The sequence below is a fragment of the Schistosoma mansoni genome, chromosome 2 (assembly GCF_000237925.1).
Source record: "Schistosoma mansoni strain Puerto Rico chromosome 2, complete genome".
Classification (NCBI taxonomy): domain Eukaryota; kingdom Metazoa; phylum Platyhelminthes; class Trematoda; order Strigeidida; family Schistosomatidae; genus Schistosoma; species Schistosoma mansoni.
The window spans coordinates 33051550-33070427 of record NC_031496.1 but is presented as its reverse complement, the minus strand read 5'-3'; the positions used below and the strand labels follow the sequence as shown (position 1 = coordinate 33070427).

General features: G+C 36.7%; 1 protein-coding gene across 1 annotated transcript in view; it reads left to right on the top strand.

The window, feature by feature from the left end:
• The window catches only part of Smp_208030 (hypothetical protein), a gene marked incomplete at both ends in the record, with an annotated part of 104256 nt that overhangs the window by 24704 nt on the left and 60674 nt on the right, over window positions 1–18878 (top strand). Inside the window, 7 exons of the mRNA XM_018796422.1 lie at window positions 3295–3582; window positions 5894–5995; window positions 7889–8212; window positions 11121–11210; window positions 13151–13483; window positions 15856–15957; window positions 17637–17893. Of these exons, the coding sequence (XP_018650636.1) occupies window positions 3295–3582; window positions 5894–5995; window positions 7889–8212; window positions 11121–11210; window positions 13151–13483; window positions 15856–15957; window positions 17637–17893 (1496 nt within the window). The remainder of the gene's footprint in view (window positions 1–3294; window positions 3583–5893; window positions 5996–7888; window positions 8213–11120; window positions 11211–13150; window positions 13484–15855; window positions 15958–17636; window positions 17894–18878) is intronic.

The following is an 18878-nucleotide window of genomic DNA, read 5'->3' as shown; positions in this document are numbered from 1 at the left end:
AACCTACATTATAATTATGTCTGTATGAACATGTATGCTTGATTAAATGTTACAGATTATACATCTATCCGTCTTTCTAGCTTAAATGTCAGTTGATTAAAATCGCCCAATGAATCATTCACTTTCCCATAAATATTTAGGTGCCTGAATCTTATTAATGGATTCAACTTTTCATTGGCTTATTTATTTGACTCTATAATTTAGCTTCAATTGACTCATGATTTCAACTATGAAAGTACCAAATCTCCACAAAAACCCCTTCTGATAATTTATGTTGTATTACATTAATTGTCTTAGATGAACACACATCCTAATTATCCATTATTTCCTCCTTTATGATGAGTATCTATGCAAATATCAACTTGAATAATAAAAGAAGGAAATTCAGTGAAGAGATCTCTTTTGAACTGACTTGTTACTAAGCTGAAACTTCAAGATAGTTATAGGATGAAATATTCTTTTAAAAAGTCAACAATGTTTGCTTCTGGTTAAGTAATTGAGAAGTAATTGAGATGAGATTGACTGCTTGACATACATGTTCTATTTTAATCGGAAATGTTTGACAAAATCCATATTCACTAGTAACTATATACAATTTAAGTAAAATCTCAGGGTAGATCCTGGGTTCGAATCCTTCCGGTGGAATCGCGGATGTGCACTTCTGAAGAGTCCCATACTTGAACAAAGCGGTCGTCAAGTGCTTCTAGGTTTTTACATGATGGTCAAGCTTCAAATGACTCATAAATTCAACCATTAAATTGTATATGCCAATAAACTTACCGTTTAATAGTATCTGTCATCACTCATTAGTATAATTCATTTAAACTGTAAAATCTACTTTTAAAATTATTCATAACAAAAGGTGATGGTCGAATACTGGTACGTTTAGTGGATATATCACCAATGGATCGTAAAATTTTATTGAAATCTGGTGAATCTGAGACAATTCGTTGTATTGGTATTGGTAAGTCATGTAAAGATTATATTGTATGTTGATGTTTATAGTTTATGAGCTCACTCTATATTATATTGACTGAAAACACTTTGTTCTAATTGAGATTATCCTACTTCATTTGTAATTGCTTTCATCCACAGAAGAAAGTACAAATATGTGGTCTTCATATAGTGTAATTATCCACCGTAGGTGATTTTCTTAGGGGGCAACACCCCGAGCATTTGACCTAAAGATCTGATCCACAAGGCAGTGGAGAATCGTGAGGAGATGCAGTCTCATGGTAGCCGGTGACCGACGATTGATTCATACGCCATTTGTTGCCTCAGGATACTTGGAGCCCATGTGCACTATTGGTTTGGAATTAGGGTTTTCCAACTCCCCTAGGTGGATTCTCCATATCCATCAACCCGATTAAAGCGTCGGGCATTCGCTTTTCTCCCTCTCGATTTCGTAAAAAAACACCACCTCCATGAGAAGGAAGTGCATAGGACTTCCTTGTCAGAGGCTATATATGAGTGGCCATATGAAAGCATTTCGAGAGGGAATGTGGACTCTCCCGACTCTCGGCCGTACCAGGGCATTTGGGGGCGCTAACATATTTACGTTGTTTTGTATAATGATTCTATTGAAAAAAAATCGATTAGTGAAAATGAACACTGAAACTCTAGGTCGACGAATATTAGGTTCAATATTTGTCAGAGTTGATTATACACCCTAGTGATAAACTTCATGTATATATATATATAACCAGCTTTCCAGTTTCTCCTTGGTCTATTATAAATGAAGTTAGTAACTAGTTAGCGTAAGTAGTTATCAAACTAATGACTTATCTCCTATTTAAGAGATTCTTGAAAGTCGACTAGAGCATATTCTTAAACGGTAGTGGGACTTGAAATCAATAGTTGGACAGGTAGGTTATTTTTCTGAAAGTTTAATGCACAAAGGAATTGAAGATTTTTTCAATACCATAGTAATTAATAATGAAAACACCTTTGTGAGTTATCCATATCATAAGGATACTGCAGTTGCGATAGATTTTCCCTAATTCGCTAGTCAAGATCTCAGTCCATATCAAATCTTTTCGCTACTGTTCCCCAGCCACTAGACGAAAACACATTACGTAGGATTTCTATAAAGTAAGCTATACATCAGATGCTATTTAACAACATTTAACAACATTTCCCATCCTTGACAATATCAAACATTATGCATCTAGAGATATTTTGTTTAGCGGGTGAATCAACCTGTCATGTTCTAGTGGCTTGTCAGATATCACATGACGAGATAGCTAATCAAAATACCGACTTCTATGACCTTGTCCCTGTACTAAACCAATGGTACATCAAACAGCAGTAGCAGCCTTGAGTCAATTCTGGGTCCTTATCGATCCACCGTACAGTAGCTTCTGGTCTAGTCCAGCCCATCCAGTCCGGGACACAAATATCAGCTTCCAATATAGGAGTCGTATATTTCAGATATACATGGTTTATATACAAACAGACAAGACCACATCACACCATCAAATGAAAAATCATAATTACACAAGATCGATCCAATAGTATCTGTGTGTATAAGAGACCCAAGCTCATAGATTAGGGATGAATTGAGAATGGTAAATCGTATAACGGTAGCCAATAAGTCTAATGGAAGCTTACAATAAAAGTAATATGAATATATATATATATATATATATAATCTGGTTACTTAATAGTTATCCAATAAGAATATACATATAATAATACTCCATCAATAGTTCCTAGCAATCAGCTAGTCAGTCACAACGTAGAACTTCGTACGTACGTTCATCAGTTCGAGTTACCATACCACATTGTCGATTCAAATCCCATAGGGATAGAAGTAGTAAGAGTATAAGCATTGTGTGAAAGATTACGGTTTAAAGATGTTATTGAAGGAATATAATCCAATGAAATAAATTTGCAAAGAGAAAAAAGATAGAGACATGAAGAATTCAGAAGATCAGAATTTGACAGAACACAAATAGTGAATGTACCTTCGCCATTGTAAACGATATTGAGCCATATCATTCAAGGTCTTTAACCATTGATTGCTACCATCTTGCGAATCCGAACCAGGTAGTCTACACTTACCAACCAGGTTCAGTTCAATTGTCAGTGACTTCATGGATTTGTGCCACGTTTCGGTCTGGCCGCCCCTAGCTTTCTTCCATTCATTCGTCATCCGGCCATCATATATCAATAAAATTTGGTAATGGTCAACAATAAGGTTGGAGTTGTACATTGTTGAAAGTTTTCCATATTATCATTTAAAGTTGTCCTTTTCATTTTTGATTCTTATTTTTTTTGATGTAAACTTCATAGATGCTCGAACTGGTGACCGAGTGGATGATTTAAATTATGGATGGGATTATTATTATACACAATCTGATACATCATCATCACCGCCTATACGGGGTTCACTTGGTCCATTAGTTTCTAAATTAGAAGAATCACCTGGTGGTTATTTATCTATTTTATTAAATGATGATTTAACTCCAAAGGATGAAGCTTATGTAAGATGTCGTTTATCAAATGGTACATCAATCTATTCGTCACCATATTATCGATTACTTACTGAATCTGATGAAGAAGGATCAGAAGTTATTCCAGGTAATTAATTAATTATTCATTCTCATTTAATGATTTGTAAAACCTAGTTTAACAATATAATGATAGAATGGGGGGTAATGAATTGTTAGAATTGATGTCAATAGGAATGTTCAACTGATAATTGGTCATGAAATTCATAACTTCTAATAGATGATCTAGCTTCAATTGACTCATGATTTCAACCCCCTTCTTATAATGATCTTATGCTCATTAGTGACTGCTTTCAAGAGGTATTTCCTGGAGTTCTAGTAAGAAGCAGTGACTAGTGAAGTTCAATGGGGTCTGTTGTAAGATAGTAACTCATTGAAGACAATGGTAGACGGTTGCTGAATTTCGTGGATTGATTGAAGTTAAACATTAACACCGTTGGATGCTGGCTCAGTGGTCTATAGGTTAAATGCTCGCGCGCGAGACTGATAATTCCTGGGTTGGAATCTCGTGAGGTGAGATCGTGGATGCTCACTGCTGAGAAGTCCCAGAATAGGACGAAACGGCCGTTCAGTGCTTCTAGGTTTTCCAAGGTGATCTAGCTTCAATTGACTCATGATTTCAACTACATAAAATTACTCAAATCTCCACAAAACCTCTTTCTGGAATTAATAATTAACAATGAATACTTTCATAATCTAAAATACAATTCACTTTTAAATACAAGACTGAAATGTCTGAAACGGTGTGTGTAATTGGTGTACGCAGTGGCGTGTTACCTCAGACAACACCGTATATAAAGTTACCGGGAGACCAGGTTTGGCATTCATCCCTACCTAGTGTTTGCCCGGTGCAAAAAACATAACTGTCTGAAAAATAAACATGATTGAAATTTATTGGAAATGAAATAATTTTTTTTTTGGAGGGGGAGGGGGTATTTCATCAATCGAATGAAAAAAACAAAAGCCGACTATCATACTGAACTTTTGCCTCACCTCATAGGATAATGAAGATTTCATAAAGAAATCTAATACATTTAGTGTGACAGTGTCAGTACTGTCGTTTCTTTTTCCGCATAACAAATAAAGCTGAATTGGACTTGAAAGTATTCACTTACTCATTGTAGTTCATTTGTTATATACAACTGTTAATCCGATGAATGTAAAAATGACCATATATTCATAATTTATGTCTTATGTAGTAAGAATGAAAGTATTATATTTTCACAGGTAAGCTAGTTGAACGGCTTCGAGAAGCTGAACGCAGCCTCTGGAGGCTTTAAGGGAACCGAAGAGTCTTCATCCAATTAGGGCCTGATAGGGCTACGGTTAGATGATAACGTAACTTGCCTCTTTGCGAATTGACCAGATTATAGTGATGTTATAACCAACTCTAATAACTATTATTGCCCATGATTTTCTGTACACTTCTGATTATTACCCGATAATCAATTTCCTTTAGTTCTTCAACCTTCTGATTTGCGACTGTTGGGTTCTACACGTTCAAGTGCCGTTAGTTGTCTATCGTATTCTGCCGTACTTAAGTAGAGGAAATGACATAAACACTTTTCTATTGTTGATTTTAAGGACATCAATCTCTTTTAGATAACGGGCATCTCGAATAGTATCTCCTTTCACATACAAGCTTTTAACATATTTCGATTAAACTGTTCAGTAGTACGTCTCAGTATGATAACTCGGACAGGTCGATATATGTACCTCGTCCTAAGTTGTTAATGACTGAACAGATTTCAGTTTCTGAATATCAGAACCAAATCCTTCCTGATAAATCTAAAATAGGATGAAATTTGTGTCTTAAATTCAACTACTTAATTGAAATATATATCTATACCAGAAAAAAACATAAATTGAATAGTGTGTAATGAGGTTTCTATGTGTTCTCTTACTGTAGGTATTCTAGCTAGATACTATTTTTAGTGTTAGTTAACCTTGATACTTCACTTACTTACTTACGCCTGTTACTCCAAATGGAGCATACACCGCCGACCAGCATTCTACAACCCACTCTGTCCTCACCCTTCCTTCCTAGTTCTATCCAGTTTCTGTTCATTCTTCTCATGTCTGTTTCTATTTCTCGACGTAATGTGTTCTTTGGTCTTCCTTTTCTCCTTTGGCCTTCAGAATTTCATGTGAGGGCTTGTCTTGTGACACAGTTGGCTGCTTTCCTCAATGTCCTATCCACTTCACTACTCTTATAAATATCATCGGCTTATCATACTCACTTTCTTGTTAATGTAACCAAACATGTTGTACAATATCATAGGGGATATTGAATTATAACAATGAAAGACTGAATGAATAGATTACTAATATTTTCAATAAAACTAAAGTTGATAGTGTATCTTTTTCTCTGTACATTTTAGTGATCACTCCTAGATATCTTATCACCGTACATGGTTTAGATAAAGATGGTCAACTTCAAATTAAACAAGGAGATAATGTATCACTGGAATGTTCTGCTATTGGTATGTTATTTATGAATATAATACTATTATTGGTGAGACTATAATTTATGGATGACCTTTGAGCGGCGTCAGAGTGATCTTGAGAGTGTCCACTTTATAACTACGACTAAATGAGGGTTACCAACCAGTGTGTGGGGAATTAGAATTATGATTTACAGTTGACGGTTAAAGTTAGGGATTAGATTTCGGGGTTTGTATCACCAATTGATAACAGCAATAATACCAAAACGCTATTTAATCAATAGGATAAGTGAATTTCGCGCCGAAATCCTAGACCTATCATCTTACATCTGATTGGTTCGTTCATAAATTATACTCACGCCAAAATCAATGAAATATGAAGAATGTTACACCTTTACCACGTATTGTTGTGTATAGTAGACAAAACCTGGCTTCCTTAATTAAGTTGTATATATATGATGTCAATTCTCATATTTCTAGTACAGGTCATCCTGTCAAGACTTTATTGTCCTATTCAGTTTCAGTTTCGGTTTGGAAAGGACAGGAGGCTTGGTGGCCTGTGTTAGTCCTGGCAATAATGTTCTCTCAGCTGATTCAACTTTCTTTTGAAAGAGTCGATGGATGGAGCCTCAACCACGTGCTGAGGTAACGAATTCCACTCGTTGATGATTCGATGGGAAAGTCGGTAGTCAGCTGACAAGTAATTCGTTCTTGGCTTGTGAACTTTTCTGGAGTGTCCTAGTAAATTTTCTGTTTTGGGAGACAAGAAAAATGAGGGCATATCACTAAACAATTAGAAAACTGTAATCAAGTCGCCTCTGATTCTTCTATATGACAGCGGGAATAGGTTTAGCTTGGTCAGTCTAGTACTATACGGGAGCTTCGCTATTCCGGGAATCAGCTTCATTGCTGTTCTCTGAACCATTTCCAAGAGTTCATTGTCTTTTTTTAGGCAGGGGCTAGCTGCTTGTATGCAGTACTCAAGTTTAGGACGTACGAACACTGTATACAAAATCAGAAACGTTTAAGCGTCGAGATGACTAAAAGCTCTACGTATGGACCATAAAGTTCTAAAATCTTTGGCGGATATTGTCAGCTTATTTAAATAGTGTATTATTTTTAAACTACTCTTAATATTATCCATATTGAAATCATTGAGACAGAAATACACAAACTGTATTATTGTTATCCATGATATCAGTGGTTGAATGTTGTTGCTAAACAATAAATATCCTGTAATCAATGGCTAGAACAGGAAAACGAAAAATATCTTGGATTGGAGTCCATCGGTACTTGCTAAATGTAAGATATATAGAATGTTCGATTGTGATAACTATAGGAGCTAGGACTTATGTTTCTTAGTACTTGAAATTTATCGTCAGGGTGCAGTTGAATCCCAATGTTGACGCCTACACCAAGCCTCGAACTTAGAAAATTTGTCAAACATGGTAAGTAACGATGGACAGTGGCTAGCAGTGGAATCCACGACGCGCGTTTCGTCCTATTTGGGACTCGTCAGCTGGATGTACAATGGGGTGAAGTTTAAATTCACTTGGTATCGTTTGTTTGAATCTTCCAATTGATATTTTAGGACTGCAACTGGTCAGTCTCTAATTGGCATTGCACAAGCAAGTGGCTATCAGGACTTAGTGGCCGAGTGGATAACGTGATTGCGTTTGAAGCGAAAGGTACTGGGTTTTAGTCCCAGAATGAACAACAACTCTGAGATGAAGGTACATCCAGCTGACGAGTTCCAAATAGGATGAAGTGGTGCGCATCCTGGATTCCACTGCTAGCCCATTATTCCATCTTTGCTTATTGTCTAAAATGTTTCAAATCGTATACCGTATGCAGTATAGATATAAGAAGGTATTCATATTCACTGTAAACCTTATTGAAGCTTTTTCTTGACGACATCCTTTTTATGAATAGATATTATAACAAGAAAACCAGCTGAAGATGTCATTTATGTATGGGATTTCAAAGAGCCTGGAGCATATCATCCAAAAGGAGATTTTCAATTTGTACAAAATCAGTTGACAATTACTAATTTGGATTCATTATCTGATAATGTTAAAGGACGATGTAAAGTTTCTTATAGAGGATCAAATAAATGGGATAGTTCACCAGATTTCTTAATTAATTTGGAGAAAGATACTGCAGAACCTGAAACTAAACCGCCAACATTGGATGATGTAGAAAAATTGAAGGAATATGAGGAAGCAATCAAACAGAAAGGTATCAAAGAAACGGAAGGTAAGTCTTCATTCATAATCTCTACTGTTAGAAATGATCTTATGATTTAACACATTCATTTAGTTTGATATTAGTTTCTATCACAGGCTTGGGACCGAGAAGGAAATCAATAAAAATCGTACATCATAGAATCTTTCTTTGCCTACAATTTAGGAGTCCTCGGCAGGATGTATTTACATTGCTAGTAAAGATTATGAATCAAGGCAATTAAGGCCTTGCAGCATGCTATAGTGGTTTACCAAATGTTTTGAAACATTCAGAATTAAGCTCATTATCAGTTTATTAGATTAGACTTAAAAGAATAATGAAACAAGGATTCAGTCAATCTATGCATTTCATATTGTTTCTGCTAGTAAACAGTAGTGAATTAGTTATTGAAACATTCTACTTTGAACAATCGGGATGAAGGTTAAGACCTTACCCTGAATACTTTGGTCTGATCTATCTAATAAAATAAAAAACGTTCCCTTAGGATCTCCAGTGTACATAATTTTCAAAGTTCCCTAAATGGAACTTGTACATCCATCATTTAGGTTTTGTCCAATCTTTTTCTAAAAATACACCATGTGAAAGCAGTGAGCAGGAATTCTCGAGAGGTGGCGGTAATACGATAGATGTATTAGAGTAATTCCTGATGGAGAGTATTGCAACACAGTTAGATAAACATGAGATTCGTTGCTACTCATTGACCAGTTAATACCAACGAAGTATAGGTGCTGCCTACCATTGTATACAATTATTGACTTTATTCATGTAAGAGAATAACGGAGTAAATTAGTCAAATATGGGAACGAATTTTGGATACGTGTTTTCTATACATTAATGGATCCAGAGAGATAATCACAGAAACGAAGCGGAATAATAGGTCAAAGAAGGCAAGTAAGCCAACTCCATTTGATCAATCGTGACTCAATATTTCTAACCAAACTAAATAAGCTAAAAACTTGATGAATCTGAAAACATTTTATAGAGTTGAGATCATGAGTCAATTTAAGATAGACCACCATCGAAAACCTGGAAGCACTGGACGGCAGTTTTGTCTTATTATGGGACTCCTCAGTAGTGTGCATCCACGATCCCGTCTCGCGAGCGAGATTCGAACCCAGGACCAACCAGTATCACGCCAGAGCACTTAACCGATGGACCACTGAGTCGGTATCCAACGGTGTTAATATCTAACTTCAACTGATCCACGAAATTGAGCAACCATTCACCAATATCATCAGTGAGTTGATATCTCCCGACAGACGTGATTGAACTCTACTGGGTACTGCTTCAATTGACTCATGATCTCAACTCTATAAAATTACTATAATCTCCACCAAACCCCTTCTGAGAATCTAAAAACAGTCAAGGTGAATAAACGAATAGTTGATATGGTTAAATTGTGACTGAAGAAGAATAAATGAACTAGTTTATTCGTAATCTACAATAACCCATGTGAGCTTTATATGGCGCTAGACACTACAATCTTTTGGGAAATATTGCCTGTTTTAGTATTTAAACCAATGTCAAATTTCTCTAGTACAGTATTGACGAGGTCAGTTTTAGATTAATGTTGGAAATGTTAGATCCCCAGAACTCCCTTGGTAAATACCATATTTTTGTAATTTTATTTAAAAATCTTGGATTTCTTTGTTGTCGCGTCAAGAGCGCTCTTCTCACCTTCATGTCGTATTTCCCACTTGGGAATATCTTAAATGCTATTGGTCTGTTATGTCATTTAGTTTGCTATTTTGTAACACTTCCCAAGGGCAGTTTTATGTCGTATCTATAGGTTTGATTTGTGTCTGTTGAGATCGCTTGTGCTTCTGGCTGCTTGAGGAATATATTTATTCCCCCATTCGGACTTCGACTTTTCTCTCTAGTTAGCAGGGCTGAGACACATCAGAATAGTTAGCTTATTGGTCTTTGATCACAAGTCTTTGTTCCATTCGTAGACTAGGTGAACCCGTAATCGCTTCAAACATGGCGATAAATGAATCGACGATGACGTGTATACAATAATATTATAATAATACTAACATGATTGCATTACTAACTCTAGTATATAATTGCCGATTATTCTCCAGACCATAAAAATCCAAAGTCTTACTAGTAGTCCTGTTATATTGAAGTGCTTTCTTTGTATAGATGGGTTAAATGTAATACACAATATGCTTATTAATCTTATTTATTTCACCAATAAACGACTGGTACACACTTCAATGTGTTTATGAATAGGAAGGAACAATGAAGTTTGTACTTAGACTGGATCTTGTGGTGAGACTATAATTTATGAATGACGTTTGAGCGACGCCAAAGTGATCTTGAAAGTGCCTACCTACTTACTAGGGCTAAATGAAGGTTGTAAAGTAGTCTGAAGAACAAGAATTATGATTTACAGTTGATAGTTGAAGTTAGGAATTAGATCTAGGGTTTTCATTACGACCTGATATAAACTAAAATGCCAAGACGCTATTTGGCCAAATGGGTGAGTGGATTTCGCGCCAAAAATTCAAAACTTGTTATCTTAAATCTGATTGGTTCATCTTTAAATTAGAGCTACCATTTACCATACAGTAATAATTATTGTCTTTTCATAGCTGAAAGCGTGAGTTAATTGAAGCTAGACCACCATGGAAAACTTGGAAGCACTGGACGGCCGTTTCTTCCTACTATGGGACTCCTCAGCATTGCGCATCCACGATCCTACACTCGCGAGATTCGAACCCAGGACTTACCAATCTCGAGACCGAGCCCCTAACCGGTAAACCACTGAGCCGGCATCCAACGGTGTTAATGTCTGACTTCAATTGACTAACGCTTTCAACTATGAAAATACTAAATCTCCACAAAACCGCTTCTGATAATTATTGTCTTGTTTATATTATATAATTCTTATATATCATTTTATTTCTCAATATAGATACAGATGATCGTATTCTTGTTACTGTGGACGGTCTAAACGATGACGGTAATTTGATTGGAGCGGCTAATGATGATAAAACACTGGATTGTAATGCTGAAGGTAGGATTTAATTAACACTTTAAATGTTAAGCAAAGATGGATATTGGATAGCAGTGGAATCCAGGATGCGCACCACTTCGTCCTATTTGGGACTCGTCAGCTGGATGTACCTGCATCTCAGAGTTGATGTTCATTCTGGGGCTCAAACCCAGTACCTTTCGCTGCAAACGCCATCGCGTTATCCACTCGGCCACTGAATCCTGATAGCCACTTGTTTGTGTAATGGGGTGACGTTTAAATTCGACTTAGTATTGTTTGTTTGTGAATTAAGGCTATATCGAGGCAATACGCACAGGATGCACATATGCCAATTAGAGACTGACCAGTTGCAGTCCTAACAAATCGACGGGAAGATTCAAACAAACAATACTATAATTGTTATCTGAAATTTTCCAGTAACATGGTATATAGTGTACGAGTTGGTATTCATTTTTTAAGTTTCAATAAGAGAGGAATCGGTCGAATAAAGAACTTAGCAAACATGGCATACTACCTTATTCTGTTTACTCTTAACATGATGCATAAATGTCTGAGTCATTTTGATGGAGTTTTGTTCTCTGAACTGTATGGTTTGAGGGTGGAGCTTTCGTCGTCCTTCTGGACGACATCATCAGCACAAACGTCGGGTAGAAGTGAAATGTTCGAATTTTTCTACATGTGGTTCATAGCTTATCCTGTACACCTCGATGTTGATTGGTTCTTTTTGACCTTAAATCTGTCATTGTTTACTTCTTTATTTTGGTTGTACAACCATCCAACTCAGAGAATGAAACTCCATCAAAGTCATCCGCCTGAGCTACAAATCTTCTCTACCATGACTGAGTCTTTGTTCAAGAGAATAGACTAGATTTTTTTATAGTACACATATATCTGGTTGAATGTGTTGATGTATTCCCTCTCATTTTAATCTTTCATCATTTACTATCACCATTAGCCTGTAATGATGAAAATAAAGTTTTGAGATTCTTAGAATTTTCCCAATTTAGAATCGTTTAATCAATAGTCGGAGATCGCTTGATTTATATTTAGTAGTGGGTCCAAGGTAATTTATTTCATCCTATTTGGGACTCACCAGCTAGATGAGCGCGTATCTTAGTGATATTCATATTAGGACAAGAATATGACAAATATCCACCAAACGAGATTCCTAAAAGCCCAGCCTAGATTATCTATATGTTTAACTCAGATTTTTCTATTCAGGACAATGATGATATCTTTTATTTCAAATTACGAATGGACCTAGATGCCCTGTTAATGTATTACGTGACCATACCGTCAATTAGAGAGCAGTGAATTAGCGATCTGACCAATGACATACAAAACCCGTACGAGCAGTCTAGAGTACTTGTCGGTCCTGCTTCTTGCCTAGTCCAGTCAGTTAAGTCCAGAATACCAATCTCAGCCTCTGCAATATGATTCATTATTCTCAAACATACTAGGTTTATATACCAAACAGACAGACCGCATCGTACCATAAAATAGGTAAACAACATTTGTGCAAGATTGAGCCAAATGTGGCTGTGAATGTGAGAAATTGTAATTAATAGACTGGTAGATCATATAATACTAGTCTATGGGTCAAAATAAAGCTTATAATAAGAAGGATACGAATATGAATAGTTTAAAAAGTTAACAATCATTCGGTAAAGAAGAAAGTCAAAGAATACATTACACCGGGAAATAGAAGTAGATATGAAAAGAATGAATGTTAACTGGAAAGAAGGATTGCCCAGGACAAGGCGATGCTCAATTTATTCGAGCTTATATTGTTAACAGTCATCTTGAGATCCCATATCTATAATCCTTATTGATTGTTAACCAGTAGAATTCTACGTTATTGTGTTTGTTTGTTTTTTTTTTGTTGTTGTTGATTACCTTCAACTACCCTTAACATCTCTCACTTTCCCCCCCCCTTATTTTTTCTTTAGCTAAAGATGGTATAAACTCTGTCATACTTTCATACAATTGGGATATCATGGATTCTAATGGAAATCCTATATCATTAAACTATTTAGCTGATAATGTTACTCTGTCTAGTAATGATGGTGTATTACATTTAAATGGTTTACGTATTAGTACATTGTCAGAACAAGGTAATTTAAAAGGACGTTGTATTGTTCATACGAATATAACTCAAACAATGGTAATGTCAGATGGTATAGAAAAAGAGAAAATTGAACAACTTCTGTATCATTCAAAAATGTTTGGTATTGCTATTACAGAAGATGGTACTTATACTGGACCTATTGGTGGATTAGATTGTAAGTTGATGGATAAGAAAATTTCAGGTTTTTTTGAAAGTTTATTTTAATAAGTAAATTGATTTTAATCAGAAGGGGTTTTTCGGAGATTTTAGTATTTTCATAGTTGAAATCATGTGTCAATTGAAGCTGAACCGCCATCAAAAACCTGGAAGCACAGCTTTAAGGCCGTTTCGTCCTATTATGGGACTCTTCAGCAGTGCACATCTACGATCCCGCACTCGCGAGATTCGAATCCAAGACCTACCGGTCTCGCACCAGAGCACTTAACCGAAAGACCACCGAGCTGGCCGGCATCCGATGGTGTTAATGTCTTACTTCAACCAATCCACGAAATTTGAGCAACCGTTCACCAATTGTCTTCATTGAGTTGATATCTCTACAACAGACTTGGTTGAACTCTACTGGCCACTGCTTCTCACTAGAACTCCAGGACATATATCTTCAAGTCAGTTACTAGTGAGCATATGATTATAAACAGAAGGGGTTTTCTGTAGATTTCAGTATTTCCATAGTTGAGGAGTCCCATTATAGGACGAAACGTCCGTCCAGTGCTTCCAAGTTTTCCATGATGGTCGAGCTTCAATTGAATCATGATTTCAACTATGAAAATTTGATTTTAATGATAATGGGAAACTACATGAATATCGAGTTCCATAAAGAAAATATACAGATTTTGATCATTAGATTGTTAAACGTTTGACGGAAGAAAAAGTTGTGTTTTGAGGGATTTCCACCTCTTAATATAACAATTACTTACGCCTGTTACTCCCAATGGAGCATAGGCCACCGACCAGCATTCTCCAACACACTCTGTCCTGGGCCTTCCTTCCTAGTTCTATCAAACTGTTGTTCATTCTTCTCATGTCTGTCTCCATTTCTCGACATAATGTGTTCATTAGTCTTCCTCTTCTCCTTTGACCTTCAGGATTCCGTGTGAGGGCTAGTCTTGTGACGCAGTTGAGTGATTTCCTCAATCTGTGTCCTATCCACTTCCAACGCTTCTTGCCGATGTCTTCCTCCGCAGGAATCTGGTTTGTTGTCTCCCACAGTATTAGCGTACACTTACAAATCAAGTTGTACTTCATATCACTAATTTGTTTGTTTCTTTGTACATTTTCAAGTGTAATTAATCCAGTAACTCACTTCGTGTTTAGTGCTATTTCATGAATATAGAGATTATTCCAGCTTTTAGATAGACTGGTGAAATTGAATTGATATGTTTATCATCTATGATCCGGTCTCTTGTCTCTTATCTTCTGTCTGTGTTAACGGATTTAAAAAGAAATATACATATCCGAAAACTATTCATGTATTTGACTTGTTGTATTTCGTTGTTCACTAATGTACATGGTTAGGCAGGATATATATTTCGTGAACATGATTACTATCCTATCTAATGGAGTCAGATTACAGGCTTATACGATCCTCTTATTCTTTAATCAATCTAATCAAAAGATTCATTCAGAAAAGTACTCAGACAGTAAACCATTGGACTTTGATGAGATACATTCTAAAAACGTTCAGAATATTTAGTTAGTCTTAATCTATGTTATACTAATGACACTTATATAAAGTAATGTCATGTCAGAGTGTATGCACGGTTCTCTCTGTTCTACTTTACGGCTATGAAACATGGCCATTAAGAGTAGAAGATACTCGCAAGTTACTAGTATTTGACCACAGATGCCTTAGAAATATTGCTCGCATCTGCTGGGATCACCGGGTAAGTAATAGTGAGGTTAGACACAGGGTATTAGGGAATTATGGTAAATCAGTTGATGTGGTCATGAATCTTCATCGACTGACATGGTTGGGTCACGTGTTACGTATGCCTGAACACCGATTACCACGACGCGCAATGCTGACTAGTATTGGCAATGGTTGGAAGAGAGTTAGGGGCGGCCAAAACAAAACGTGGCATCAGAGCGTGAAGTCACTAACTTGTGGTCTGAGCCATGTTGGTAGATGCAGACTACCTGGTTGGGGTTCGCGTGACTATCGTAACCAATGGTTGGAGACTCTGGGTGACATGGCTGAGAATCGATCACAATGGCGTAGGTGTATACACTGTTTATCTTCCCTTAAACCTTGAGATTAAAATTGCTCCATAAATTTCTTCCTCCCTATACTATATCCTTATATACAACCTATCTTTTATATACTACCACCAGTAAATTAACTACTTCTATTAATTCGGTGTTCATCTTGTTGTGCTAATGAGGTATGGGAACTTGGACCGATGCATAAATGTGCCTGGTCATACGTTGTAGCTGACTGACTGACTGACTAACTGAGAGTGTATGTAACTACGAAATCCTTCAATCACAAGTCACATTTCATTGAATGTTTTATTCATTTACCTTTTTCAGTACACAGTAATAAAGTTCGTGTCGGTGTTATTGGTTTATCATCATCAGGAGAATTGATTGCAGAATCTGGTGATAAAGTTAATCTTCAATGTTATGCAGTTGGTATGTGTATTTTAGTACAGTTAATAGTAGAATGAGTTATCTTGAACTTTAGATGATTTATTCATGTTTCATAGAAACAATTGAAGCTAGACCAGTATGGAAAACCTGGAAACACTGAATGACCATTTCGGCCTATTGTGGGACTCCTCAACAGTCCGCATCCACGATCTCACATCAAAGTAATTCGAATCCAAATCTTTTCAGTGCTAAGATCTCGTTAGCCTTAAAACAAAACACTTCAGTACGTAATAATAATAATAACTTGAATGAAATGCCATAGACTGATACTGTGGTTTTACTATACCGTCATGGCACAACGGAAGAACTCTAAAGGATCTTAAAACAGCACAGAATTAAAGTATATTATAAAACAATGGACACACTTCGAAATACTTTAGTTTGGTTAAAAGAAAAAATCCCAATCATGTCTACACAGAACTACGTCTACAAATTAGGTTGTGTCGATTGTGATGCCTTCTATATTGGAGAGTCATCTCGTGAAATCTTGACTCCTGCCAAAGAACATATTAGGTACATAAAGAAACCTCCTAATAATCCTATAGAACTGAATAGACTTCAAATTAAATCTGCAATAGCAGTTCACGCCATTGTCAACAATCATCAAATCGTTTAGTATTGTTTGTTTGAATCTTCCAATCGATGTGTTAGGACTACAACTGGTCAGTCTCTACTAATGGCATATGTGCATACTGTGCGTATTGCCTCGATATAGCCTTAATTCACAAGCATTGTAAGCAAAGATGGATACATCCAGCTGACGAGTCCCAAATAGGACGAAACGCGCTTCCTGGATTCCACTGCTAGCCACTATCCATCTCTGCTTAATCATCAAATCGATTTTAAAAATATTAAAATATTACAAAAAGGCTTTTCCAATTACAAAGAAAGGAGAGTAGCTGGAGAGTTACATATAATGCCTAATCCTACTGTTCTCAATAGAAAGGAAGGCCTCATCGTACATCCTACTTGGACTTTCTATCCTAGTCACCTAGTCTGATATTATTTACAATTTCACACCATTACATTACAAAATTTAACTCTATCCTTTGTCATTATAAAGGTCACACATTTTTTCATCATTAACAGTGCACACATACACACACACAAATTTACATACATGTCGCTTATAAATCACCTTGACCGAAATGACATGACATTGATTATTCAGACCTGTTTTTTGATGGTTTTCCTAGGGGGGCCAAACCCGGAACCTTTGACATATAAGTCTGATCCACAAGGCAGTGCATCATCGTGAGGTGATACAGTTCTACTGTAGCCGGTGACCAACGATTTGCTCATATTCCATTTGTTTCCTCAGGATAATGGAGCCTATGTTCACCGTTGGTTTGGAATCAGGATTTTCCAACTCCCCTAGGTGAACTTTCCGTGTCCACCAACCCGGTTAAAGCGTTGGACATTCGCTTTTCGTCCTGTCAATTTCGTAAGCAACAGCAATGCCGCGAAAAGGCAGTGAGTAGGACTTCCCTGGCATAAGCTATATACATGTGGCTATGTGAGAGCATTTCGAGAGAGAGTGAGGGCCCTTCCCCACTCTCGGTCGTACCAATCAAAACTTTTTGGTTAGATAGTAGAGAAGTTCGTCAAGACGATCTTCAGTAACAAATCATTATTCAACTTTCTTTTCATAATTTTAGATGCCCAGTCCAATGCACCATTATCAAATGCTATCTATGCATGGGAAATACGTGATCGTCATAATCAATTAGTTATCACTGAAACAATCGCTAAAATTGTATTGCGTTCAATGAATGTAATTAGTTTTATACATCTACGTCCAACAGATCATTTACATTGGAATAAACATTTATTTGGCCGTTGTTCAGCTTATAATCCAGAAACTAAACATCTATATTATTCAAATGATTTTCATATCAATGTTCGTCAACCAATAATGGATGGTAAAACTGGACGTAAGTTATTTTAATTAATCTTTTGTAGTCATATTAATGATGTCTAACAAATTGATGGTGATTTGTTTATTTTCATAGTTGAAATCATGAATTAATTGAAGCTAGACAATCATGGAAAACCTGGAAGCACTGGACAGCCGTTTCGTCCTATTATGGGACTCCTCAGTGGTGGTACGCATCCACGATCCCGCACTCGCGAGTGAGATTCGAACCCAGGACCTACCAGTCTCACGCCAGAGCCCTTAACCGATAGATCTATGCTCACTAGTGACTGACATCACGATACATGTCCTGGAGTTCTAGTGGGAAGCAGTGACCAGTGGAGTTCTACCAACTCTGTTGTAGAGATATCAACTCAATGAAGACAATTGGTGAACGATTGCTCAAACTTCGTGGATTGGTGGAAGTTAGACATTAACACCGTTGGATTCCAGCCGGCTCAGTGGTCTATTGGTTGAGTGCTCTGGCGCGCGACTGGTAGGTCCTAGGTTCGAGGTGGGATCGTGGATGTGCACTGCTGAGGAGTGAGTCTTACATTAGGACCAAACGGCCGTCCAGTACTTCCAGGTTTTGCAATGGTGGTCTAGCTTCAATCGACTCATGATTTCAACTATGAAAATACTAAATTCTCCACAAAACCCCCTCTGATTTGTTTATTGTTTAGAGAAGATGAACTTCCTGGATTTTTCATCAAATGGTACCATCTATTAGGTTCATCAGTTGATATAAATCCTTGTAAGATAGGAGATAATCCATTTATATTCACTTGGTGTTGTTTGTTTGTATCTTCCCATTGTTGTTTAGAAGTGAAATTGATCAGTTTCTTGATGACGTATATGCATCCTGTGCGGATTGACACGATGTTGCCTGAAGTCATAAACCTTACAAGCAAAAATGGATAGTGGCTATAAGTGAAATCCAGGATGCACGTTTCATTTTAAGTGAATAATGCGATAATGTTTGGAGCGA